At 39.3% G+C, this 27036-nt stretch overlaps 1 protein-coding gene and 2 pseudogenes across 1 annotated transcript; 2 read left to right on the top strand and 1 right to left on the bottom strand.

Annotated features, from left to right (window-relative positions):
* LOC100927493 overlaps positions 1-27036 on the top strand; it is a 49674-nt pseudogene that overhangs the window by 14681 nt on the left and 7957 nt on the right.
* Positions 7233-8642, bottom strand: LOC100913399 (annotated as a pseudogene).
* Positions 23434-26692, top strand: LOC116419717 (probable E3 ubiquitin-protein ligase TRIML1). The gene is given in 5 exon segments (XM_031941348.1): positions 23434-23616; positions 25576-25776; positions 25893-26394; positions 26396-26504; positions 26506-26692. Coding segments are annotated over 5 exon segments (1182 nt in total).

Consider the following 27036-nt stretch of genomic DNA (forward strand, 5'->3'; position numbering starts at 1 on the left):
CCAGAGCCCTTCAAGCCTAGCTCCTCAAGCTTTGTCCTTATCTTTGTGTTTTATTAATCAGGGAGGCAGAATTGTTGTTCTGTGGGGGTAGGAAGGGGGCAGTTTTTCTCAACAGATCTAAAAAAGGCAAGAGGCTTTCTATTTTCTACTCTGAGTATGCTTATGGGTAGCACAGAAAATCAGATAGTCTGGATGTGAACTATTCTAAAGCCAGTTGTTATGCAATAACTTGTTCTGGTTAGAGAATATATTACTGCTATTGAAATAAGTCTACCATAACACAAACATTATACAGGTATACCTCTACCATTTCATGATTTAGGTTTTTGTAAAGTTCAAGCTAGCTTTCTGGAGATCCGCTAGAAGGGCCTCGGTCTTAGCAAGATAGTCACCACAAGGATGGACAAGAATAGAGTACAAAGTCTTTATTGTCTCCTTCACAGTCTGTCATAGTCTGACCCAGTCTCCTCCAGCAGTCTGACAGTTGGCCAGTCTCAACCAGTCTCAGTCTGAGTCTGACTTTTTCCCAGTTCTCTAAGCCCTTAAATACCCTATTACAATTATATCATCACAGTATACTGAGTATAAGCCAATCTAGAGTGATTATATCATTATATCAAACTAAAGTGATTGCATCATTATATTAAACTAAAGTGATTATATCATTATATTATACTAGATATATATTAACTAGAGAATCCATTATCTCATCAATTCCATTGAATTAACATCTTGTTTCAAGTACACTTCTCCAGAGTTCTGACCCTCTACATCTCCCACTTTCTTTTGTTTAAGAACACAGGTGGTCACACCCTCCCTGACTTCTCAGGAAGGTGAGAATACCAAACCAGATATCGTTAGCATATTTCTTCTGGATTGAAGGGTCATACTTGAAACAGGTATCCCATCAGCATGGGAGGTATTACACAAATACATAGCAATAAAGCACAGGTTAGCAGTGATGTAACAAGCAACATGAATCAACATGAGGAATTATACGTCTACAAGTCCTAGAAGGAGGGCATGTAAATAACAATCACACATACACCTCCTTCAGCAGCCAAGAGATAGTCCAAAACCAATCTATTGTCCATCACTTCATGTGTCAGGGATTCCAATGATTCCTGAGGGTTTTGAAGTCCTGCATCAGTCTCGTTAACAATTTTTGATGTCCATGAGTCAAATGCCATAACTGCCAGGCTCTTTCAGTGTGGGCACAGTCAGCTACAGAACCACCTGATGTTTCTTGGTTCTTCTTCTTTGTTTCAAGGGTCTACTCCGTCTCTTTCCAATGAACAAAGTGAATATGGCTTGTTGGCACCCATCTGATTCCTTCTCTACCTGTGGAGATATAAGCAAACCCTCTCCCCCAAGTAGTTAACCTCTCTGGTCCATTCCATTCACCACTTTCTGGGTCTCTCCACATCACCTGGTGATTATCTAAAGATAGTGGAATTGCTCGCACTGGACACTGCCCTTTCAGTGGGTTATAAAACCTGTCTGCCGGAGCCATGCATCTTTGTCAAAAATCAAGAAGTTAATAATATAAAGAGCTAGATTTAGAAGTTCTCTAGGGTAACCTGTGGCTTCCCCTTTCTTTTGTTTTTGGAGGAGTGTCTTGATGTCTCTGTTTCTCCTTTCTACTATTGCCTGTCCTTGAGGATTAAAAAGTATGCCAGTGGTGTGTAAAATCTGATATTGTGCACAAAAGTGTGCATAATATTTAGAAATATACACAGGTCCATTATCTGTTTTTATTGCTTGTGGCACACCCATAATTGCAAATGCTTGGATAAGGAATTCAGTGATGACTTGGGCTGTCTCTTTTGCTGCTGGTATTGCAAAAGTGAATCCTGAAAAGGTGTCTACCACAACATGGATAAAAGACAGGAGACCAAAAGATTTATAATAGGTCACATCCATTTGCCAAATTTCATTGGGTCTCAAACCACAAGGGGTCTTCCCTGGAGGCAGTGTAGCAGTGTGGAAAGGAAGGCAAGCTGTACAGGCTTTTGCTATGCTCCTAGCTTCCTCTCGTTATTCCAAATTGTAAACGTAAAACTCAAGCAACCTGATAATATTTAGAATGAAATTCTTGGGCTTCTTGAAATAAAGGAGTATTGGCCAACATGGTTAGAAAGCTATCTGCCTTTGAGTTTCCATCAAAAATAGGACCTGGAAGTCCACTATGTGAGTGGACATGCAAGATATAAATCTTACCTGGATGCTTTCTCACTTGCTCTTGAAGTTTCTTAAAGAACTGATATATATTAGAGGCTGCAAATTTTATTTGGGCTGTGGCAATTCTTTGTACCACACCTATTGAAGAGACCGAATCAGATATTATATTTATATCTCCTGGATAATAAGTAAGAGCTAAAATGATTGCATACAATTCATTCTGCTGAGTGGACTGAAAAGGAGTTCTGACTACTCTCTTTATAATTAAGCCACAAGAGTATACAGCACAAATAGTATGTTTGAATGCATCTGTAAAGATAGTTGATCCTTTTTTTTTTTTTACCTTCTATAATATTATTTTTATTATTTTTTTTATTATAGCTTTTTATTTACAAGATATATACATGGGTAATTTTTCAGCATTGACAGTTGCAAATCCTTTTGTTCCAACTTTTTCCCTCCTTCTCCCCACCCCTTCCCCCAGATGGGAGGTTGACTAATACATATTAAGTATGTTAAAGTATAAGTTAAATATAATATATGTATAAATGTCCACACAGTTATTTTGCTGTATAAAGAGAATTGGACTTTGAAATAGTGTACAATTATCCTGTGACAGAAATCAAAAATGCAGGTGGACAAAAACAGAGGGATTGGGAATTCTATGTAGTGGTTCATAGTCATCTCCCAGAGTTCTTTCCCTGGGTGTAGCTGGTTCAGTTCATTACTATTCTGTTGGAACTGATTTGGTTCATCTCATTGTTGAAGTGGGCCACGTCCATCAGAATTGATCATCATATAGTATTGTTGTTGAAGTAAATAATGATCTTCTGGTCCTGCTCATTTCACTCAGCATCAGTTCATGTAAGTCTCTCAAGGCTGAAAGCATCAATAGTTGGTCCTTTAAGAGGAACTTTAGAAACTTTTTCTTCAAGAATCCATGGCCAAAAATGTTTGTGGCAGCCCTGTTTGTAGTGGCCAGAAACTGGAAACTGAGTGGAACCCCATCAAATGGAGAATGGCTGAATAAATTGTGGTATATGAATGTTATGGAATATTATTGTTCTGTAAGAAATGACCAGCAGGATGAATACAGAGAGGATTGGCGAGACTTACATGAACTGATGCTGAGCGAAATGTGCAGAACCAGGAAATCATTATATACCTCAACAGCGATACTGTACGAGGATGTATTCTGATGGAAGTGGATTTCTTCAACAAAGACAAGATCTAACTTTCAATTTGATCAAGGATTTTTTTCAGTTGATCAAGGATGGACAGAAGCAGCTACACCCAAAGAAAGAACACTAGGAAATGAATGTAAACTGTTTGCATTTTTGTTTTCCCTCCCAGGTTATTTATACCTTCTAAATCCAATTCTCCCTGAGCAACAAGAAAACTGTTCAGTTCTGCACACATATATTGTATCCAAGATCTACTGTAATCTATTTAACATGTATAGGACTGCTTGCCATCTTTGGAGAGAGGGTAGAGGGAGGGAGGGGAAAAATCGGAACAGAAGTGAGTACAAGGGATAATATTGTAAAAAATTACCCTGGCATGGGTTCTGTCAATAAAAAGTTATTTAATTTAAAAAAAAAAAAAAGAATCCATGGCCAACTATGTAATAGTCTGGTTATCTTTAATGGAGACCCATGTGTAAAATTTGGAGTCATGGCCAATAAAATTTGCCACTCTAGTTTGCCAGTATGGTTTCACAGCATACATTAATTTGTGCATTTTTATAAAAGGTGTATATCTTGTCAGGTCTTATCCCAGATAATTGTACTGTTCTCTTAATGGCCTTTAATAAAATCCTAGCCACAAGCACTGGGTAAGGAATAAGGCTTTAATCTGGTTGTGCTGGGAGGTTCACCCACTCTATCCCACTGTCTCCTTGATGAAGAACTACTGTGGGTGCCTCTTTTGTAGCAAAAACTGATATTTCCAAGGGTTTTTGAGTGACTCTTTGAACCACATTGGATAAAGCCAGTTCAACTTCTTTCCAGGTCTCTTGAGCTTCTTTTATAAACTGGCGTGGTGAATTTAAAACACCATCTCTCCTTAAAATGTCACATAATAGAATAAAATGACTGAACAAAATGTGGAAATATCTTGCATGATTTCATATGTATCATAAGGAGGTTTTTTTGTTCATTTGTTTGTTTTGTCTTTTCAATGGTTAGGGGGAAGGAGAGGTTTTGGAAATGAAAATGAAAATAGAACCGAGTTGAAAAAAATTTTTTAAAGAGTTGAACTGATTCACCAAGGGATCAGTTTAGGGAAGGAAGGAAAGCATAAGTGATATAGGGGTGATTGCCTGTTAAAAAACAAAGGAGCAGTTGTAATTGATAGCCTAATACTGGATATATCCATTGCATATCTCTTATCAATTTCTGAAAGTCATTTAAGGTCTTTAGCTTCTCTGTTCTTAAGGACAGTTTTTGTACTGTAAGCACCTTAGGGTATACTTCATATCCTAAATATTGAAAAGGAGCATATCTTTGAACTTTTTCTGGAGCTATGTGCAATTTATAGTACCTTAGTGTTTCTATGGTCTTTTGTAGAAATTGCTTCTAACATTTGCTCCTCAGGTGCAGATCCCAATATAGCATCCATGTAATGTAATAGCATAACTTTTGGAAATGCTTTTCTTACTGGAGTAAGAGCAGCAGCAATATACATTTGACAACATAGTAGGGTATTTTTAATTCCCTGTGGCAAAACTGTCCATTCAGCCCAGCTAAGTTAATGCTGAGCACTGAAAAGGCAAATCTTTTCATATCCTCCTTATCTAGAGGGATAGAATAGAAACAATCCTTAATGTCTATAACCCAAAGAGGCCAATTATCTAGGCAACTGAGTAGGAGATGGAAGTCCAGGCTGAAGAATTCCCATAGTTTCCATCTGTTCATTTACTTTTCTTAAATCAGTCAACATCCTCCATTTTCCAGATTTCTTTTTTTACAACAAATGCAGGGGAATTCCAAGGACTTAGAGAAGGTTTTAAGTGTCCTTGGTCAAGATGCTATTATACTATATTCAATTGGGCCTGAATTTTTTCTTTGGCAAAGGCCTACTGTTCTGCCGTTACTGGTGCATTACTTTTCCATTGAATGGGAACAGGTGAGAGTGCAGGCAGGCCTTCAACAGCAGCCCTGCCTAAAAAGCTGAAGTACTCAATTGTAATCCTAATTGTTGTAAAATGTCTCTTCCCCATAGATTGATGGGGATTTTTTCTACTACAAAAGAAGTAAAAACTCGTTTTACCTTCAACTATCCATCTCAAAGGAGTAGCACTAAAATCCCAAATAAAGGTTACCAGGAGTAAGATGCCACTGAAAAATGACTGAACAAAATGAGGAAATATCTTGCATGATTTCATATGTATCATAAGAAGGTTTTTTGTTTGTTTGTTTCTTTTGTCTTTTCAATGGTTAAGGGGAAGGAGAGGTTTTGGAAATGAAAATGAAAATGAAACTGAGTTGAAAAATTTTTTTTAAAGAGTTGAACTGGTTTACCAAGGGATCAGTTTAGGGAAGGAAGGAAAGCATAAGTGATTGTCTGTTAAAAAACAAAGGAGCAGAGAGAATGAAGGTCAGCATCAAGATGAGTAAATTCAGGAACCAGAAGTCATAGAGCTGGAATGACATAGATTATGATGAAATATAGGAGTTTTATACTTCATGAACATGAAAGAAAAGCAGTCTTGACTAATAGGAAAAAGGAGATAATGATCTTTGTGTGTATTGTGGAGATGAAATGGAAGAGAAAGTGAAGGAAAGTCATTAAGCTAAGGAGCAAAGATTTTATATTTTCCAGTGTATTTGTGTTCTTACTGGTATTTTTTTGTAGAGAGGTACAGATGGTAGGATAACTCTCAGTGAGGCAAAAGAAGCTTTAGCCCAGAGGGAACTAGCTGACCATGTCTGGTTGGGCTCTCCTCTCCCCTTGGGGCTTCTCAGCCTTCCTAAGAAGTGGAGGGGAGGGAGAGTGGCAAGACAACCTGTGTTGTACTTGAAATAGAGATACTTGCAGCAAAAGATGTATTAGCACATGCTCAGTGTGCTGTGGTGATGTAATGATACTATAGTTAGCACATGCCCAGTGTGCTGTGGTGATGTAATGGTACTATACTTAGCACATGCCCAGTGTGCTGTGGTGATGTAATGGTACTATAGTTAGCACATGCCCAGGGTGCTGTGGTGATGTAATTTCACTAAGGTTATTAAGGCTGAAGGGAAGCTGAAATAAACAGACTCTATGTTTGACCATCCATGTGCCTCATCACTCCTCCACTGAGACCAAGGCTGGTCCCGGGGTCCTCCAGAGAGCTGGTCTGGATGGGATATTTTGGCCCTGCAGCATAGGGGCTCTACAATACATTTTGGGATCACAACTTGGGGGCTCTAGAAAACACACTAAACTTTATTATATTTTTCAATATTTTATTTTCCACAATTAAATGTAACACCACATTTTAACATTCATTGGGGTTGGGATCACAACTTGGGGGCTCTAGAAAACACACTAAACTTTATTATATTTTTCAATATTTTATTTTCCGCAATTAAATGTAACACCACATTTTAACATTCATTGGGGTTTTTAACTCTTAGAGTTCCAGATTCTATTCGTCCTTCCCTTTCCTCTCCCCTCCCAGAGACAGTAAGCAACATGATATAGGTTATCCAAAGCATTTTTAAACAATTTTCAAATTAAACAAAAATTTTGTCTAGTGCAACTGGAAAGTCTTCTTTTTCTTTAAGATGTATTTTGTCTACTGGAGCTTCTCCTGGCACAGAACTGCCCTCAGGTTCCCTTCTTCTAGGCATTCTTCTCCGGATACAAAAAAACAGTTCATTTGCTTGATCTCTGGTGGCAAGTACACACAAGCAAGTAACAAGTAATTCCTGGGGAGCAATGTTTTAAAACATCATCTTCCAATACTTGATTGATGTGAGTTGTAATGGGAGATGCATTTCAGGTGTGGTTTTTCGTTGCTTGAAAAGGAAGGTAACTCCTAATCAGGATGATCATTGGGCAGGCATTTACCGGGTACTCCTGGGGCATATAATGAGAGATCCGGGGGTGATTTCTTCATCAGGAAGACAGGGAGAGAAGCAAGGTCGCACAGGCTTTTCAAAGGCCTTGCTTGGGAAGCTATAGAGAAGAAATCTGTCCATGGCATTGTAAAATGCTATGTGTCCCCTTTCATAATCCAGAAAGATGCCCACTTTGTGGATGGGTGGGCTTGGATAATAGCCATCCTGTGAATTCCATAGAAAGAAACGATCTTGATGTCTGCAGCCAGCCAGGGTCCTGACATCCTCAGGGAACGGGGAGCGCTTCCACTTTCTATTGATGGACTCTTCACAGATGCCCACTTCCCACTCTGTCTTTTCTCCCACCTCCACTTCCCAATAGTGTCTACCTGAGGTGAAGGTCTGGGCCCCCAGGACGATCAGCAAATGGACAAATCTTTCTTCATTGTTGGGCAGGTCCTGGGGGACGCTCGTGTACTTGACGCTCTTCAGGTCTTCAGACAGGACGAGATGAGCGTGGGCTGTCTCGGGATCCAGAGTTATATCCCTGAAGAAGGTCAGGAGCATTTCTCTCAGACCAGTGATGGGAAAGATGGTCCAGTCCTCAGAGACAACCTCTGGCTCTTGATGGAGCAGCTTCTCACTCTCGTCCAAGGTACCTTTCATACCCTGGAGCATTTCTGAGGGGGTCTCCTCCAAATGCTCCTTCACTTCCAGTAGCACTCGTTGCACACTTTGGATGTCTTGTGACAGTTTGACTTTGTGCCTCTCATATTTCCCCATGTTGTCTCTCAATTGTTGCTTCCAATCTTGTAATTGTAGAATTTCTTCCTCCTGTAAGAACTGATGCATTTTGTCGTATTCAGACTTAAGTAAGTGTTGGGAATTGAGGGCATACTTCTTACATCTTGCCTCTGCCCTTATGGTATGGCCCCATGCCTCTTGAAGACGTTCTTCTTTCCTTTTTAAGACATTCTGTGTCTCCAAGAGCTTCTCCTTGGCCTTGGCAGCCACCTTTTCCAAGGGAAGGACTTGATGATCCTTGTGTTCTGGGGCTAAGGAGCAGGAATCACAGAGGAGTCTGTGGTCTTGCTCACAGAAGAGCTTCTCCTTTTCTCCATGTTTCTCACAGGTGCTCAGGCCCACAAGGGCCTGCATTAGATGAGGTCTGAGCATTTTGGTGGTGATGGACAGCTGCTCCAGGCTCCTGTTGCTCACCAGGTCCCTGCCATAATTGATATCTGCTCTGCACTCTGGGCAGGCTAAGGTTTCCTGGGCTCCCACCCTGCACTGTCTAAGACAGCCTTTGCAAAAGCTATGGCCACAATTGACAGTCACTGGATCTCTGAAGTAGCCCAAGCAGATGGGGCAAGTGAGACTTGCTCGGAGATCTTCAATTAAGGCAATCTTTGACATCCATGTCTCTGGGCTTTCAGTTCCTCCCTTCTCAGATGCTCCTCTCAGGAGAGGCAATGCTGGCTCTTTCCCTGGAGCTCTGGCAGAAAAAGATGTCAGGGTTGAGGTGCTGGAGGCTTTTATATGTCTTCCTTTGACTTGGCCCTGCCTTGACTCCACCCACCAAAGGTGAGAACTCCTGAGCTTGGAGAGTCTTTCCATGGTCTGCTCTAGGACTGAGTTCCCACCTTGGTCCTTCTTGCATAGTAATGAGCTACAATCCCCACTGGAGTTTACACCTAGACTCTGCTCTAGGACTGAGTTCCCACCTTGGTCCTTCTTGCATAGTAATGAGCTACAATCCCCACTGGAGTTTACACCTAGACTCTGCTCTAGGACTGAGTTCCCACCTTGGTCCTTCTTGCATAGTAATGAGCTACAATCCCCACTGGAGTTTACACCTAACTCTCAGATCAGAATTGTCTGGCCCCTCAATTCCAAGAAGACTGACCCCTGATTCCTCTTTGTGGAAGCTTTTGAGCATTTCTCTCAAGCTCCATTCAGGGAAAGTAATCTCTGGTTCTTTAGGGAGCAGCTTCTCCTTTTGTTAGAAGAGGCATTGCATATGCTGGAGTATTTCTTCTTTTGTTTTAAAAGTATTTTATTTTTTTCTCAGTTATATGGAAAGGCAATTTTTAACATTCATTGTTACAAGATTTTGAGTACCAAATTTCTCTCCTTTCCTACCTCCCTTCTTTCCAAGATAGTCCACAATTTGATATAGATTATATATGTGCAATTGCATAACACATATATCCCTATGTTACAATTGTGAAAGAAGAAAGAAATCAGAAGGGAAAAAAGTCATGAAATAATTAAAGTCATGCCATCTTGGGGAGGGGGTGAAGGGAGGGAGGAGAAAAATCAGAACAGAAGTGAGTACAAGGGATAATGTTGTAAAAAAATTACCCTGGCATGGGTTCTGTCAATAAAAAGTTATTAAAAAATTAAAACAAAATAAAATTAAAAAATAATAGTCACACTAAAAAAAAGAAAAAAGAAATAATTAAAGTCAGTGAAAGAAATATGCTTTGACCTGTACTCAGAGTTCAGCTGGTTTTTTATCTAGATATGAATAACATTTTTTATCATCAGTCCATGGGACTTGGCTTGGATCACTGTGTCACTAACAAGAGGAGTTGCCAGCTCCTAGTTGATCATCACATGGTGTGGCTGATGCTGTGTATGACATTTTCCTGATTTCTGCTCATTTCCCTTCACGTCCTATCAGTTTATACAAATCGTTCCTGGCTTTTCAAACATCTGTCTGCTTATTATCTCTGCATGGTAGTGTTCTATCACATTCATATGCTACAACTTGTTCAGCCATTCCCCAATAGATAGACATTCCCTCAACATCTAATACTGAAGAGGGCTCTTATAAAGATTTTTACATATGTAGGTCCTTTTTCCTTTTCTATGATCTCTTTGGGATACTGATTGTGTGGAAAGGTGAAGAACTTACAGATTAAGTACATATTGATCAGAGACTGTTCACTAAAGCAGATCAGGCCTATAGGCCCCAGTCATGTGATTTTAGATGAGACCTGGACTGTATTCCATTGTTCAAAGAAGGAATTAAGTGGCCGAAGCTGTATATCACCTTTTTCACTGCATTCCACTGAGCAAATAGGGAGATAAAGGTTTATGTAACCAATCACAACATATAGAGGGTGGGATTTGGGGGGTTCTTTGTCTGAAATATATAAAAGTTGTCAACATCTTCAAGTGAATGACTCTCCTCCTGTGGGTATCTTTGCTGTCCTTTCGGGCCCACAGGCCAGGACGGTCCGCTTCTCAAGATTCTAATAAATTCTTTCTGTACATCATTTGCAGTGACTCCTGAGTAGTCAGTTTGGGTAGGTGCAATTGCCCCAAACATGATCTAGTAGGGATAATTATGTAAACTGTCCCCCTGACCTTTGGGGGTGGGGTGGACTTGGGTTAGAGACACCCTAAAATCTAATTCCTCCTGACCTCTGGATAGGACCCCACCTTCCTATTCAGGGGGAAACTCCCAGACGGTGATCTCCACCTACAATTCAATTGGAGATGTAGGTCTGGGGGCATAATCACCACCCTGTATTGAATTGAAAATTAGTTCCTCAAATTCATCTGGAGGTTGCTCCCTAGCTTTGGGCCATAAAACCTCAGTATATTCAAAGGCTGAACCCCAAACTTTTGCTAAAAATCCTTTGGGGATCTGGCCCCAGAAGTTGTTTCTCAGTGTAAGAAACCTATTTTTGCCACAAACCTCGCCTGCATTTGGGATTGTGAATTCTTTTGCAAGAACCTGAGACACCAGTCGAGGGATCATCTCTCACACCTCAACAATGGTACTGCACAGTCTGGTTGGCCTTTGGGCATAGTTCCAAATTGCTCTCCAGAATGACTGGATTAGTTCACAACTCTACCAAGTGGGTATTACTGTCCCCATTTCCCCTCATGCTCTCTAACACTTGCCATTTGCCATTTTTTTATATTAGCCAATCTGACAAGTGTGAAGTGTTACCTCAGAGTTGTTTTAATTTGCATTTCTCAAATCAAAAATGATTTAGAATATTTCTTCATATCATTATAGGTAGTGAATGAGATGAGGTGAGATCTTTCAAGACAGTTGTAAAAATTGAGTAAGGCTTCATCTATTTCAAAGTTTGAGTAGGCCTGAAGGATTTTAAGCATTGAGTCAAGGGCATACTTAAGCCCCCTCCCTGCTATCCCCCTGAGGGCATACTTAAGCCCCCTCCCTGGTATCCTCCCTATTTCAGTCAAATATGGGCAACTATGTACTTCTTGGTCAAGTTCAATTTCTTGAGTAGTTCCCTCGTTTAGAATGTAAGATCCTCAGCCAATAAGGATGAGGATCAGTGGTGGGAGGGGTATTGGCATTAGGGATAAAAAGTGTTGACCCTGCCCCCTATGGTGCCTCTTCCCTTCCATTGTCTGCTTGATGGGTGGGATGCCAGATTCTCGACATATAATAAACTTTGCTTTGCTTCTAGAGATCTCTTCAGCTTTTTTTATTAAATGCTGTCTGAACCACACAGTAGCTTTTATTTATCTGAAAATTACCTCTTTATAGCTTTTGACCATTTATCAGTTGAAGAATGGCTTGTATTCTTATAAATTTCACAGGGTTCTTTATATATTTGAGAAACGAGGGCTTTCTTGTTTCCCAGCTTTCTGTTTTCTTTCTCATCTTGATTGTATTGGTTCTGTTTGTGCAAAAGTTTTTAAAATGCTATCATCAAAATTATCTTTCTTACAGGCAAAATGTCATTTCCTTCCTCATCCCTTTTAATTAGGTTTATTTTGCTTTTACTTTGAGATCAGGATTGCTATGCCTGCTCTTTTTTTTTTTTTTTTTTTTTTTTTTTTTTTTTTTTAGCTTCAAGCTGAAGCATAACAGATTCTGATCCAGCCCCTTAACCTTTACTCTGTGTGTGTCTCTCTCTGCTTTACTTGTTTTTCTTGTGAACTCTATTTTTTCCTTTCTTTTCTACCTGGAAAAAGAGAAAAGCAACACCTTGGCACCAAAATCTCATAGTCAAGCAAAATAAATTCCTGCTTTGGCCAAGTCCAGAAATGTCTCATTCTGCATCTGGACTTCCTTCATCTCTGTCAAGAAGTTTGTAGCATACTTCATTCATACTCTGGAATCCTGGTCAGTTATCGCATTGATCAGAGTTCTTAAGTCTTTCAAAGTCATCTCTCTTTACAATGTGGTGTAACTGCATAACTTGTTATTGTTATTACAACTCACTTTTGGCAGCTAGGTGGCACAGCAGATAGGATGACAGGCTTAGAGTTAGGAAATCTTCATCTAAGTTCACATCCAGCCTCAGATTTACTAGCTGAATGACTCTAGGGAAGTCACTTAACCCTGTTTGCCTCAGTTTTCTCATATGTAAAATAAGTTGGAGAAAACAATAACAAATCATTCCTGTATCTTTGTAAGAAAAATCCAAATAGAGTTTCAGAGAATGGGACATTTCTAAAAAATGACTGAACAACAAACTCTTCATTTTGCTCTGTATGAATTCATACCAGTTTTCAGATTTCTCCAAATTTAATCAGTTCTTATAATGCAATAATATTCCATTAAATGTGTTATACTTTAATTTGTTCAGCCAATTCCTAATTGATGAGATCCTTCTGGGTTTCCATTTCTTTGCCCATACAAAAAGAGCTGCTATAAATTTTATATAGCTTTAACTCCATAAACATGTAGAGATATATCAATATATCAATAGGTAGATACATATTATTAATGTATACAATGTTATATATATTGATATATTAGATAGCTAGATAGTCTAAATACATGTAGAATGTACTATCTAGCTGCTGAAAGGGACTAGAATCTTATAAATGAGCTTATACCAATTAAATTATTATTGTTAACGCAGCAGCTTTTAAATTATTTTAGCTTTATTAATAATTGTTATTAAATAATGATATGCCTCTCTGGTTTCTCTGAAAAAACGAAATGATTCTAAATCAGAGAGAACATTAGATCAAAGGGCAACTCTGTATCTGGGCAGTAGATAAAATACTTTTAATTTGCTAGAAGAGGAGAAAAAAAAAGAAACTGTGTTCTAGCTGTCAGGGGAATAAACTCATGTTCACCAAAGTGTCAGGGTCTCAGGACTGGTGACAGAAAGAGTCCTACAACATCTGAAACAGGCGTATTTGAGAAAGTTAGAGAAAGGTTTAAAAAGTATCACTAATCTTAAGACACTGAGTCATTATCATCCAGAGATCAGGCAAATGAACTGGTATTGTATATCCTGAGAAGGAGGGAATGGGAGATCAGTTCTACTTGGAAGTGAGGGACCAGACAACTCTGTGATTCCTGTTCATTAGTCCCAGAGCACAAAGATTACCAAGGTCTACCCTTGGAAAGGCTTCTACCAAGTGCCACAAGAAGCTCCAATAGGCAAAGTACATCATAAAAAGAAAAAGAATTTCCAGTTGCATTGGACAAATTTTTTTTTTAATTTGAAAATTGTTTAAAAATGCTTTGGATAATCTATGTCATGTTGCTTACTGTCTCTGGGAGGGGAGAGGGAAGGGAAGGAAGAATAGAATCTGGAACTCAAGACTTAAAAACTTCAATGAATGTTAAAATGTGGTGTTACATTCAATTGTAGGAAAATAAAATATAAAAAAAAAAAATTTAGTATGCTTTCTAGAACCCATATGCTGCAGGACCAAAATATCCCATCCGGACCAGCTCTCTGAAGGATCTTGGGACCAACTTTGGTCTTAGTGGAGGAGTGATGAGGCACATGGATGGTCAAACATAGAATCTGTTTATTTCAACTTCCCTCAGCCTTAAAAACGTTAGTCAAATTACATCATCATAGCACCCTGGGCATGTGCTAATTATAAGCACCATGCTATTAATATGTAAATGGCTTTTACCACAAGTATCTCTGTTTCAAGTACAACACGGGTTGTCTTGCCACTCTCCCTCCCCCTCCCCCCCCACTTCTCAGGAAGGCTGAGAAGCCCCAAGGGGAGAGGAGAGCCCAACCAGACATGGTCAGCTAGTTCCCTCTGGGCTAAAGCTTCTTCTGCCTCACTGAGAGTTACCCCACCATCTGTGCCTTTCTACAAAAAAATACCAGTAAGAATACAAATACACTGGAAAATATAAAATCTTTGCTCCTCAGCTTAATGAGGTTCCTTCACTTTCTCTTCCATTTCATCTCCACAATACACACAAAGATCATTATCTCCTTTTTCCTATTATTCGAGATTGATTTTCTTTCATGTTCATGAAGTATAAAACTCCTTTATTTCATCATAATCTATATCATTCCACTTTTCTCTATGACTTCTGGTTCCTGAATTTACTCTTCATCCTGATTCGGACCTTCGTTTTCTTTGCTCCAGTTTTTTAACAGGCAATCACCCCTATATCACTTATGCTTTCCTTTGTTCCCTAGATTGATCCCTTGGTGAACCAGTTCAACTCTTTAAAATTTTTTCAACTCAGTTTTATTTTTATTTTCATTTCTAAATCTCTCCTTCCTTTCACCCATATCCATTGAAAAGACAACAACAACAACAACAACAAAAAAAAAACACCTTATGATACATATGAAATCATTCAAGACATTTCCACATTTTGTTCAGTCATTTTTAAATGGCATCTTACTCTTGGTGACCCCATTTGGGAATTTTCTTAGCAAAGGTATGGGTGTCATTTGTCATTTCCCTCTCTAATTTTCACATTAGCCATGTTGAGGGGGGAAAATGTCATAAAAATTATCATAACCTAAATTCTCACTTGCAAATCCTTTGTCTCTTTGTCTGAAAGCAAAGTATGCCCTTTCAAAACTCATCCCTGGCTTATTTTCCATCCTCCTCCTTTACTAATATTCAAGGAATATTATGTGGGTAGTAGTACCTCAGAGTTGTCTTAATTTGCATTTCTCTGATCAATAGTGATTTAAAGCACTTTTTCAAATGACTATAAATGGTGTTTAATTTCTTCACCTGAAAACTATCTGTTCATATCATTTGACCATTTATCAATTGGATAATGAATGGCTTATATTTTTTAAAAATTTGAGTCATTAATCTATATATTTTCTTCTGCTACTATCTTGACTTTCATCCCTATCTCACATGACAAGTAGCCCTTCTTCTTGTCAAGATAATCCCCTCTATATTCACAAGGATAGAAGAAGACTATCCTGTCTCCCCCAGTAGGTTCTCCCTCCCACCCCTGCCTCTATCATCCCTTCTCTCTCACTGATCTTCAATCTCTCTGTCTAGAGATTGCTTTACTATTGCCTACAAATATACTAATCTCTTCTTTAAAAAAAACTATGACCTTATCCATTCATCTCTGATAGTTATGATCCTATATTTTTTCTTCTTTTCCTCCTTGTCCTCCTGCTTGTCATCATCATTGTCATTATCATCTTCCTCCTCCTCCTTTTCTTCTCTTCCTCTTCCTCCTCATCCTCACTGGAACTGGTCTGAATCATCTAATTGTTGGAAAGAGTCATGTTCATCAGAATTGATCATCATATAATATTGATGTTGCTGTGCATAATGATCTGCGTCTACTAATTTCACTTAGTATGAGTTCATGTATCCAGAACTCTCTGAAATCATCCTCCTAATTGTTTCTTATAGAACAAGAATATTCCATAACATTCATATTTGGTAATTTTTTATGGCAAAGTAATTGGGGTTAAGTGACTTGTATAGGGTCACACAGCTAGTGTGAAGTGTCTGAGGCAAGATTTGAACTCAGGTCCTCTGCTCCATCTACTGTGTCACCTAGCTGCTCTCTGTTCTGTTGTTAAACATGCAGCCCCAGTTCTTACCCAACTGGCATGAAAAAAGTACAGCCTTCTATTTCATATATCATATAAAAGGAGACATAATTTTTGACAGGTGGAGAGAAAATTTGGTTGGTGCTAAACTAAGTACCTGCATAAGGTAATGAATGAGTACTATCTCTCCTCCAGTCTCCCACAGCTCTTGAAAGGGTAGGTTCTATCTTGTCTCTTTGTAGTCCATTTACTTTGTACAGTTTCTAGCGCGTAGTAGATACTTCATAATCATTTATTGATTGGTTGAATAATTGTCAGAACATCCTGGGAGGGAGAAAAAGATAATTCCAGACACTTTTTGGGAGAGGTACATGAAAAACACTTTGGAAATTCCAGACATGTAGGGGAACCCACTTCCTCAGCATATCCTTCATTTCCAGCTTACTTATATAGGGACAATAAATAGGAAATAATCTTCTTAGGGAGTTGGTTAATAGCTTGTTCTATTTCTTTTTCTAAAATGGGACTCTTTAGTCTATTTACTTCTTCCTCTGTTAATCTGGGCAAGCTATATTTTTGAAGGTATTCTTCCATTTCATTTAAGTTGTCGAATTTATTGGCATAAAGTTGGGCAAAGTAACTCCTAATTATTGCTCTAATTTCCCCTTCATTAGTGGTGAGTTCTCCCTTTTCATTTTTAAGACTAACAATTTGATTTTCCTCTTTCCTTTTCTTAATCAGTTTTACTAAGGATTTGTCTGTTTTGTTGGTTTTTTTCATAGAACCAACTCTTAGTTTCATTAATTCAATAGTTTTTTTACTTTCAATTTTATTGATCTCTCCTTTTATTTTTAGAATTTCAAGTTTAGTGTTTGACTGGTTTTTTTTTTTTTAACTATTTGTTCCTTTTCTAGCATTTTTAGTTGCAAGCCTAATTCATTGACCTTCTCTTTCTCTATTTTATGCAAGTAGGCCTCTAGAGATATGAAATTCCCCTTATTACCACTTTGGCTGCATCCTACACATTTTGGTATGACGTCTCATTTTTGTCATTTTCTTGGTTGAAGTTATCATGTCTATGATTTGCTGTTTTACCCAATCATTGTTTAGTATGAGATTATTTAGTTTCCAATTATTTTTGGTCTATTTTCCCCTGGCTTTTTATTGAATGTAATTTTCATTGCATCGTGGTCTGAAATAGGATGCATTTACTATTTCTGCCTTATTGCATTAGTGTTTGAGGTTTTTATGTCCTAATATATGGTAAATTTTTGTATAGGTTCCATGAGCTGCTGAGAAGAAAGTGTACTCCTTTCTGTCTCCATTCAGTTTTCAACATAGATCTGTCATAGCTAACTTTTCTAGGTAGTCTATTTAGCTCTTTGACTTCTTTCTTATTTATTTTGTGGTTTGATTTATCTAATTCTGAGAGTGCAAGGTTGAGATCTCCCACTATTATAGTTTTGCTGTCTATTTGTTCTTGCAGCTCTCTTAATTTCTCTTTTAAGAATTTAGATGCTACACAATTTGGTGCATATATGTTTAATATTGATATTGCTTCATTATCTATGCTACCCTTTAGCGAGATATAGTGCCCTTCCTTATCTCTTTTAATTAGATTAATTTTTGCTTTTGCTTGATCTGAAATGAGGATTTCTACACCCTGCTTTTTTTACTTCACCTGAAGCATAGTAGATTCTGCTCCAACCTTTTACTTTTACTCTGTAGGTATCTCCTTGTTTCAGGTGTGTTTCCTGTGGACAACATATTGTAGGATTCTGGCTTTTAATCCATTCTGCTAACTGTTTCCTCTTTAGTGGGGAGTTTACCCCATTCACATTTATGGTTAAAATTACCAATTCTGTATTACTTGCCATCTTGTTAACCCCTGTTTATGCTTTTCTCCCTTCCTTCTCCCTTACCCCCCTCCCCAGTATTAAACTTTTGAGCACCACTTGCTTCTCACAGCCCTCCCTTTTTATTATCCCTCCCCCCACCTGGGAGTTCCTCCCCCTATCTTAGTCCTTTTCCTCACAATTTCTGTATTCTCTTCCCTTTTCACTTTTCCCTTCCCACTTTTCAATGAGGTGGGAGAAGTTTCACCATAAATCGAATATGTCTAAAATTTTTCTCTTTAAGCCAATTCTGATGATAGTAAGATACACACTATGTTCACCCCACTCCATTCTTTCTCTCAGATATAATAGGTTTCCTTTGCCTCTTCGTGAGATGTAGTACCCCCACTTTATCCTTTTCCAGGTACAATGCCCTTTCTACCTCTAGTTTCTAGAACAAGGTATTCTTTATACATCTTTATAGTGGAAATATAGTTCCCAAGATTTCTTTTTACCTTTTTAGGTTTCTCTTGAGTTCTATATTAGTAGATCAAACTTTTTGTTAAGTCCTGGTTTTTTCATCAAAAATAGATGAAATTTGCTTATTTCATTGAATGTCCATCTCCTTCCCTGGGAAAAGATGCTCATTTTGGCTGGGTAAGTTACTTTTGACTGCATATAAGTTCCTTAGCCTTTCAGAATATCATCTTCCAGGCCCTTCAATCCTCTAATGTGGACGCTGCTAGATCCTGGATAATCCTTTTTGTGGCTCCTCTATATTTGAATTGATTTTTTTCTAGTAGCTTGTAGTATTTTTTCCTTCATCTGAGGGTTCTGGCATTTGGCCAACTATATTTCTTGGTGTTTTGATTTTAGGATCCCTTTCAGTAGGGGATCGATGAATTCTTTCAATTTCTATTTTACCCTCTGTTTCTATAACTTCTGAGAAGTTCTCTTTGATAATTTCCTGCAAAATAGTGTCCAGGCTCTTTTCTTCATCATATTTTTCTGAGAGTCCAATAATTCTCAGATTGTCTCTCCTCGATCTATTTTCCAGGTCTGTGTTTTCCCAAGAAGGTATTTCACATTTTTCTCCATTGTTTGATTTTTTGGTTTTGCTTGACTGATTCTTGTTGTTTCCTAGAGTCATTCAATTCCATTTGTTCGATTCTGATTTTCAATGAAGTATTTTCTTCACTCACTTTCTTTATATCTTTTTCTATTGTCCAATTGAGTTTTTAAGTATTTTGTTCTATGGAATTTTTTTCCATTTTGCCAATTTTATTTTTTAGAGAGCTATTTTCTGTTTCCAGTTCACTAATTCTGTTTTTCAAGGATCTGATGACTTCTCCAGACTCTCTTGCCAAGCCTCCCTCTCCTTTTCCCATTTTTCTTCTAGCTCTCTTGTGAGAGCCTTTTTAATTTCTTCTATGAGAGTTTCTTGTGTTGAGGACCAGATCATATCCTCCTTTGGGGATTCATCTGTAGACAGTCTGTTTTTAGTCTCCTCAGGGTTTAGAGAGTGCTCTCTATCTGTATAGAAGCTGTCAATGGTTAAGGTCCTTTTCAATTTTTTGCTCATTTTGTCAGAGAAGAATCAAAGAAGACAAAGTAGCAACAAACAAATAAACAAACAAACCCATATGCAATCTGTTTTTTTTTTGGGGGGGGGAGGTGGAGGGCGAAAGCTGGGTGGTGTTACCAAGCTTCCTCTACAGACTGCGGGGGCAGCAGCGAGGCACTAGCAGGACTGTGCTGCGCCTGCACTCTGAGACTCTGAGAGCATACTGAGATGCTGTGGGGGAGGGGTGGCCAGGTTCCGAGAAACTCCAGCTGTTTGGGGTTGTTTTCTTCACCCCCAGTGTTTTTAGGTTCTCTGCTGGGCTACTGACTTGCTGCCAGGGCAAAGTATCCAAACCTGTAGCAAAGCTCTCCCCACAGAGATGGCTGAGATCACACCCCAACGCCCTCCAGTCTGCTCAGCTGTGAGCTGCCTGCCGAGCTCTCCCTGCCGCTGCCTGCCCTCAGCCTGTGCCCAATCTAAAACCATCCCGCCCTTGAGTAAAAACAGACCTTTCCTGTCCAATCTCAACGATGTCTTCTCTTGGTAACTATTTGTGGGTTTTTTTTTTTTCAGTTAAGCATTAATTCAGAGGCTTGTAATGAAATGCATTCTGAGAGAAAACGCGGAGGTTACTCAGCTGTGGTGCCTCCTCTCCACCATCTTGGCGGAAGTCCTCAATTGGAAATAATCTTATAGGGAAGTCACTAAGATTAAGAAAGACTGGGAATGGGGACTTTAGCTAAGATTTTAAGAAGGGTAAGGGACAAGAAAGAGAATTACACTGAATACAGAAGGAAAGAAGAGATAGAATGCAATAAATTATTTCACATGAGGGTTCATGAAAGACCTTATATAGAGGAAGGGAAGATGCAAAGGTGGGTAATGGACAATGATTAAATTTTTGATCAGAATTGGCTCAAAGAGGGAATAATATACATATTCCCTTAATAAAGAAATCTCTCTGACAGAAAAGTAGGAAAAGAGGAAATTAAGCAAAGTGTGGGGATAGGGAGGACAGATAGGGGAGGCAGAAAACAGAAACAAAACACTAGTAAGGAGGGAAAGGGTGAAAGGAGATATAGCACAAACAAGAGGAAAAAATAGGATGGAAGGAAATATAGAGTTGGTAATTATAAATGTGAATGTGAATGGGATGAACTCTCCAATAAGATGGAAGTGGATAGCAGAGTAGATTAAAAACTAGAATCCTACAATATATTGTTCACAAGAAAAACATTTAAAGCAGAGAGAAACACACACAGAGTAAAGGTAAGGGGCTGGATCAGAATCTGTTATGCTTCAGCTAAAGCCTTAAAAAAAAACAGGTGTAGAAATCTTAATCTCAAAGTAAAAGCAAAATAGACCTAATTATAAGAGATGAGGGGAAAAAAATGACATTTTGCATGTAAGAAAGATAATTTTGATGATAGTAATTTAATGATAGTAATTTTGCACAAACAGAACCAATACAATCAAGATGAGAAAGAAAACAGAAAACTGGGAAACAGAAAGCCCTCATTTCTCAAATATATAAAGAACCCTGTGAAATGTATAAGAATACAAGCCATTCCTCAACTGATAAATGGTCAAAGGATATAAAGAGGTAATGTTCAGAAAAAGAAATAAAAGCTACCTATAATGATATGAAGAAATATTCTAAATAATTTTTGATTTGAGAAATGCAAATTAAAACAACTCTGAGGTAACACCTCACATTTGTCAGATTGGCTAATGTAAAAAAAAAAAATGGCAAATGGCAAATGGCAAATGTTAGAGAGCATGAGGGGAAATTGGGACAGTAATACGCATTTGGTAGAGTTGTGAACCAATCCAGTCATTCTGGAGAGCAATTTGGAACTATACCCAAAGGCCAACGAGACTGTGCATTATCATTGTTGAGGTGTGAGAAATGAGGGGTGAGAGATGATCCCCTGGCTGGTGTCTCAGGTTCTTGCAAAAGAATGCACAATCTCAAATGCAGACAAGGTTTGTGTCAACAGGTTTATTACATTGAGAAACAACTTCCCAGGAGGCCAGATCCCAAAAGGATTTTTAGCAAAAGTTTGGGGTTCAGCCTTTGAATATATTGGGGTTTTATAGGCCAAAGCAAGGGAGCAATCTCCAGATGAATTTGAGGAACTAATATTCAATTCAATGCAGGGTGGTGATTATGCCCCAGACCGACATCTCCAATTGAACTGTAGGTGGAGATCACCATCTAGGAGTTTCCCCCTGAATAGGAAGGTGGGGTCCCATCCAGAGGTCAGGAGGAATTAGATTTTAGGGTGTCTCTAACCCAGGTCCATGCCACCCCCAAAGGTCAGGGGGACAGTTTACATAACTATCCCTTAACTTTCAGTGTAAAACAGATAAAATAGCTTTAATTCATTTTTACCTAGATACTGTCCCACTGTCAGAGGGTGGAGTTTTAAACCTCCCCCATAGCACATTAAGTATAAGTCCAAAGAATTTTACTTCTATTAACAAATTGTATTAACCAAGTTTTAGACATATCCTAACCAGATATTTATCATAACCTTCTATTTATGACAGTAAGAATTTGTCTCAATAAGTTCACTTCTTTCATATCTAAACAGATGTTCCCATAAGTGAACATTATACATATAATTCAGTTTGCTTTTTAAAATGCCCAATACATAGACATATAGTCCAAATTACATATTGTCCATAACAGAAACTTTTTCAGAAGGACCAAAATATTATTTTCAGAGGTTCCTTAAATGACCTCAGACCTTAAACACCATCCAAAGTTAGAATATCCTATAGAGAATATCTTAATATCACATAAAAGAATCCGAGAGATTCTTAAAAATATTAAACTTTCAGAAGTACCATAACCTCATATTGATAGCAATAATAAATTGGTTTCAGTAAGTTCAACAAGTTAGCTTTCATATTTAACAGAAACATTTTCAAAAGGACAAGGAAACAGTATGGCCATAACCTCAGGACACAATCAGTTAAGCTTATACAGAATACCCGATTCTACAGAAAAGAATGTGAAAGATTCTTAAAAAGATCCTTTAAACCTTTAGAAACAGCCCTACCAAATTATAGATCAATTAACTTAAAATCAGGTCCTATCTTCTTTGAAATCTTTTACAAAGCCGCCTCTGCAGAAAGGGCTTGAGCAAACTTAGTGTGGGGGGGAATTCCACTCCCCCCACTCCACCTCCAAAGAGAGGGGGGGGGAGTAAGGGGGAGCTAACTGGCTCCCCAGGATAACTGGTACTCAGTAACTGAAGTAGAAGAGAGCAGTGGGGGCCAGTTTAAGACAAAAGGTACTCCACCCAACCTTTGAAGTAGCAGAGAGTCATGGGTGGGGTGGCTCGGATGGATTCAAGCTTCAACTTGGAAAAAATCAGATCCTAATTGGAGACATGTGAACCCTTTCAAGTAAGTTAACAGAACTTCACTACAAGAAGTTCTTAAAATCTTACATTCAAAGGTAATTAAATCTAGCTCATACAATTATTCTCACAATTTAAACTGCCCAAAAGAATATTCAGAACAAATCTGGCATGCAAAGGCAAAAGCAAAATTATTTTCCACAATTTTAAAATCATTCTAATCAGATGTTTTCTCCAATCCGAAGTTCAAAGCAATCAGCATGACCTCCTTTCGTTCTCCAGAGGCCTTATCTAAGGTAGCTCCATTCAAGGAGCCCTGAATTTCAACTACCCAAGTTGTAGTATTTTTTGCTTAAAATCACTGCAATTTAACCAATTCCCAAATTTCTTAATTTAGCAGAGCTCTGAACCAAACAAAGTCACAAACAAATGACAAACGTCACATAACACACATGGACATGACCATGACTGTGTGGCCAAAAACATGAAACAAAACATTGCCCAGAGTTGTGCCAACTGGCACACAGAACCAGATGTGTCTTAGACACCCAAGTAGGGGCCCCTGCGTCCAGAATCCCAGAATTTATGCCTGTCAGTATTTCATAATTCTGGGAATCCAGATGCTAGCATGAACAGATAGTACCCCAAAAGGTACTCAGACCCACTTTACTCATAATGGCCAAAATGGGGAGGTTAGGGCTGTTGTGGCTGAAACTTCTCTTTTCTGAGGCTCTGGGAAAAATCCAGGGGGGGCCCGCCTGTGGCTTTAAGAACTCACAGATCCCCAGCCACCCCGCAGAGGCTCCGCAGCCTCTTATCTCCTCCAACTCTGCTCATTTCTACCATCCAGTGGGAAGCTCCAAAAATGTAATGCTGGAGAAACTGAGTAAGACAGAGCTTTGGCTACAGCAGCCCATTCTAGCTTAAGGTGAGAGGCATTCTGATGTCTTCACTGGCATTCTAATAAAGAGCAGAGAGGAGAACTTAGAAGCAGGGAAACAGAGCAGGACCGGTCAGATTAATGGAGGGAAACCTGAGTCAGAACAATAAAAGAGAACTGTGGCATAATCTCAGATTGGCTAATATAAAAAAAAAATGGCAAATGGCAAATGTTAGAGAACATGAGGGAAACAACAGTACATACACTTGGTAGAGTTGTGAACCAATCCAGTCATTCTGGAGAGCAAATTCTTTGAACTACTCAGAGTTGTGAAATTCAAAGGCCAACCAGACCAGCAGTATCATTGTTAAGGTGTGAAGATGATCCCCTGGCTGGTGTCTCAGGTTCTTGCAAAAAGAATTCAAAATCCCAAATGCAGGCGAGGTTTTTGGCAAAAATAGGTTTATTACTTTGAGAAACAACTTTCCAGGGGGCCAGATTCCAAAAAGGATTTTAGAAGTAAAAGTCAGTCTCAGCCTTTGAATATATTGGCTTTTATATTCAAAGCTAGAGAGCAATCTCCATATGAATTTGAGGGACTAATTTTCAATTCAATACAGGGCGGTGATTGTGCTCCAGACCTACATCTCCAATTGAATTGTAGGTGGAGATCATTATCTGGGAGTTTCCCCCTGAATAGGAAGGTGGGGTCCCATCCAGAGGTCAGGAGGAATTGAGATTTTAGGGTGTCTCTACCCCAGGTCCACCCCACCCCCAAAGGTCAGGGGGACAGTTTACATAACTATCCCTATTAGATCAGTATCCCAAAGAGATCATAGAAAAGGAAAAAGGACCTACATATGTAAAAATCTTTTATAAGAGTCTCTTCAGTATTAGATGTTATGGCTGCCCAACGCTTGGGAATGACTGGAACAAGTTAAAGTATTATGAATGTGATAGAATACTACCATGCAGAGATAATAAGCAGACAGATGTTTGAAAAGCCAGGAGCGATTTGTAAGAACTGATAGGACGTGAAGGGAAATGAGCAGAAATCAGGAAAATGTCATACACAGCATCAGCCACACCATGTGATGATCAACTAGGAGCTGGCAACTCCTCTTTGTTAGTGACACAGTGATCCAAGCCAAGTCCCATGGACCGATGATAGAAAATGCTATTCATATCCAGATTAAAAAACAGCTGAACTCTGAGTGAAGGTCAAAGCATTTTTCTTTCACTGACTTTAATTATTTCATGATTTTTCCCCTTCTGATTTCTTTCTTCTTTCACAATTGTAACATAGGGATATATGTGTTATGCAATTGCACATATATTCCATCAGTTCTTGTCGACCATCTGGAAAGAAGGAGTGTAGGGAAGGAGAGAAACTTGGTACTCAAAATCTTGGTACAATGAGTGTTAAAAATTGCCTTTCTATATAACTGAGAAAAAAAATAAAATACTTTTAAATGAAAGAAAGAAATCCCCCAGAATAGGCAGTGGTTCTTGGAACAAAACAAGAAGCTGCTCCCTCAAGAACCAGAGATTACTTTCCCTGAATGAAGCTTGAGAGAAATGCTCAAAAGCTTCCACACAAAGAGGGAACTAGGGGTCAGTCTCTGGAATTGAGGGGCCGGTCACTCCTGACCCTATATGGTAAACTCCCAGTGGGGATTGTGCTCACACTATGCAGCACCAGTGGAACTCAGTCCTAGAGCAGAGTCTAGGGGTAAACTCCAGTGGGGATTGCAGCTCATTAGTATGCAAGAAGGAAGGACCAAGGTGCGAACTCAGTCCTAGAGCAGACCATGGAAAGACTCTCCAAGCTCAGGAGTTCTCACCTTTGGTGGGTGGGAGAGGCAAAGGCAGGGTCAAAGTCAGTGCTGAAGACATATAAAAAGCCTCCAGCACCTCAAACTCTGGTATCTTTTTCTCTGCCACAGCTCCAGGAAAGCATTGCATTGCCTCTCCTGAGAGAGCATCTGAGAAGGGAGGAACTGAAAGCCCAGAGACATGGATGTCAAAACTTAGTTGAAGATCTCCAAGTAAGCCTCACTTGCCCCATCTGCTTGGGCTATTTCAGAGATCCAGTGACTGTCAATTGTGGCCATAGCTTTTGCAAAGGCTGTCTTAGACACTGCAGGGTGGGGCCCAGGAAACGTTAGCCTGCCCAGAGTGCAGAGCAGTTTTCAATTATGGCAGGGACCTGGTGAGCAACATCAGGAGCTCAAAGCCAGCCCCATCACCACCAAATGCTCAGACCATCTCGAGCCCAATGCAGGCCCTTGTGGGCCTGAGCACCTGTGAGAAACATGGAGAAAAGGAGAAGCTCTTCTGTGAGCAAGACCATAGACTCTTCTGTGATTCCTGTTCCTTAGCCCCAGAACAGAAGGATCCCCAAGTTCTTCCCTTGGAAAAGGTGGCTGCCAATGCCAAGGAGAAGCTCTTGGAGACACAGAATGTCTTAAAAAGGAAAGAAGAATGTCTTCAAGAGGCATGGGACCATGCCGTATGGGCAGAGGCAAAATGTAAGAAGTACACCTTGAATTTCCACTTTTGCATGAATATGAGACAATATCAGTTCTTATGGGAGGAAAAAATTCTACAATTACAAGAGCTGGAGCAACAATTCAGAGACAACATGGTGAAATTTGAGAAGAGCAAAGTCAAACTATCACAAGAAATCCAAAGTCTGCAAGAAGTGTTCTTGGAAGTGGAAAAGCATTTAGAGGAGACCCCCTCAGAAAAAAATACCCTCCAGGGTAAGAAAGGTGCTTTGGACAAGAGTGAGAAGTTGCTCCATCAAGAGCCAGATTGTCTCCGAGGACTGGACCATCTTTCCCATCACTGGTCTGAGAGAAATGCTCATGACCTTCTACAGAGATAACTCTGGATCCTGAGACAGCCCACACTCATCTTGTCCTGTCCGAAGACCTGAAGAGTGTCAAGTACACAAGGGTCCCTCAGGACATGCCCAACAACAAAGAAAGGTTTGTACGTTCTCTTACTGTCCTGGGGGCCCAGACCTTCACCTCAGGCAGACACTCGGCTGGGAAGTGAGTGTGGGAGAAAAGATGAGTGGGAAGTGGGCATTTGTGAAGAGTCCATCAATAGAAAGTGGAAGCGTTCCCTGTTCCCCAAGGATGTCAGGACCCTGGCCAGATGCAAACATCAGCATTATTTCTTTCTCTGTAGTTCACAGGATGGTTATTATCCAAACCCACCTATCCACAAAATGGGCATCTTTCTGGATTATGAAAAGGGACACGTAGCATTTTAAAATGCTATGGATAGCTCTTTTCTCTGTAGCTTTCCAAACAAGGCCTTTCAAAAGCCTATGCGACCTTGCTTCTCTCCCTGTGTTCCCCATGAAGAAAGCATCCCCGGATCTCTCATATGCCCCA

This window comes from Sarcophilus harrisii, chromosome 1 (genome assembly GCF_902635505.1).
Source record: "Sarcophilus harrisii chromosome 1, mSarHar1.11, whole genome shotgun sequence".
Taxonomy (NCBI): domain Eukaryota; kingdom Metazoa; phylum Chordata; class Mammalia; order Dasyuromorphia; family Dasyuridae; genus Sarcophilus; species Sarcophilus harrisii.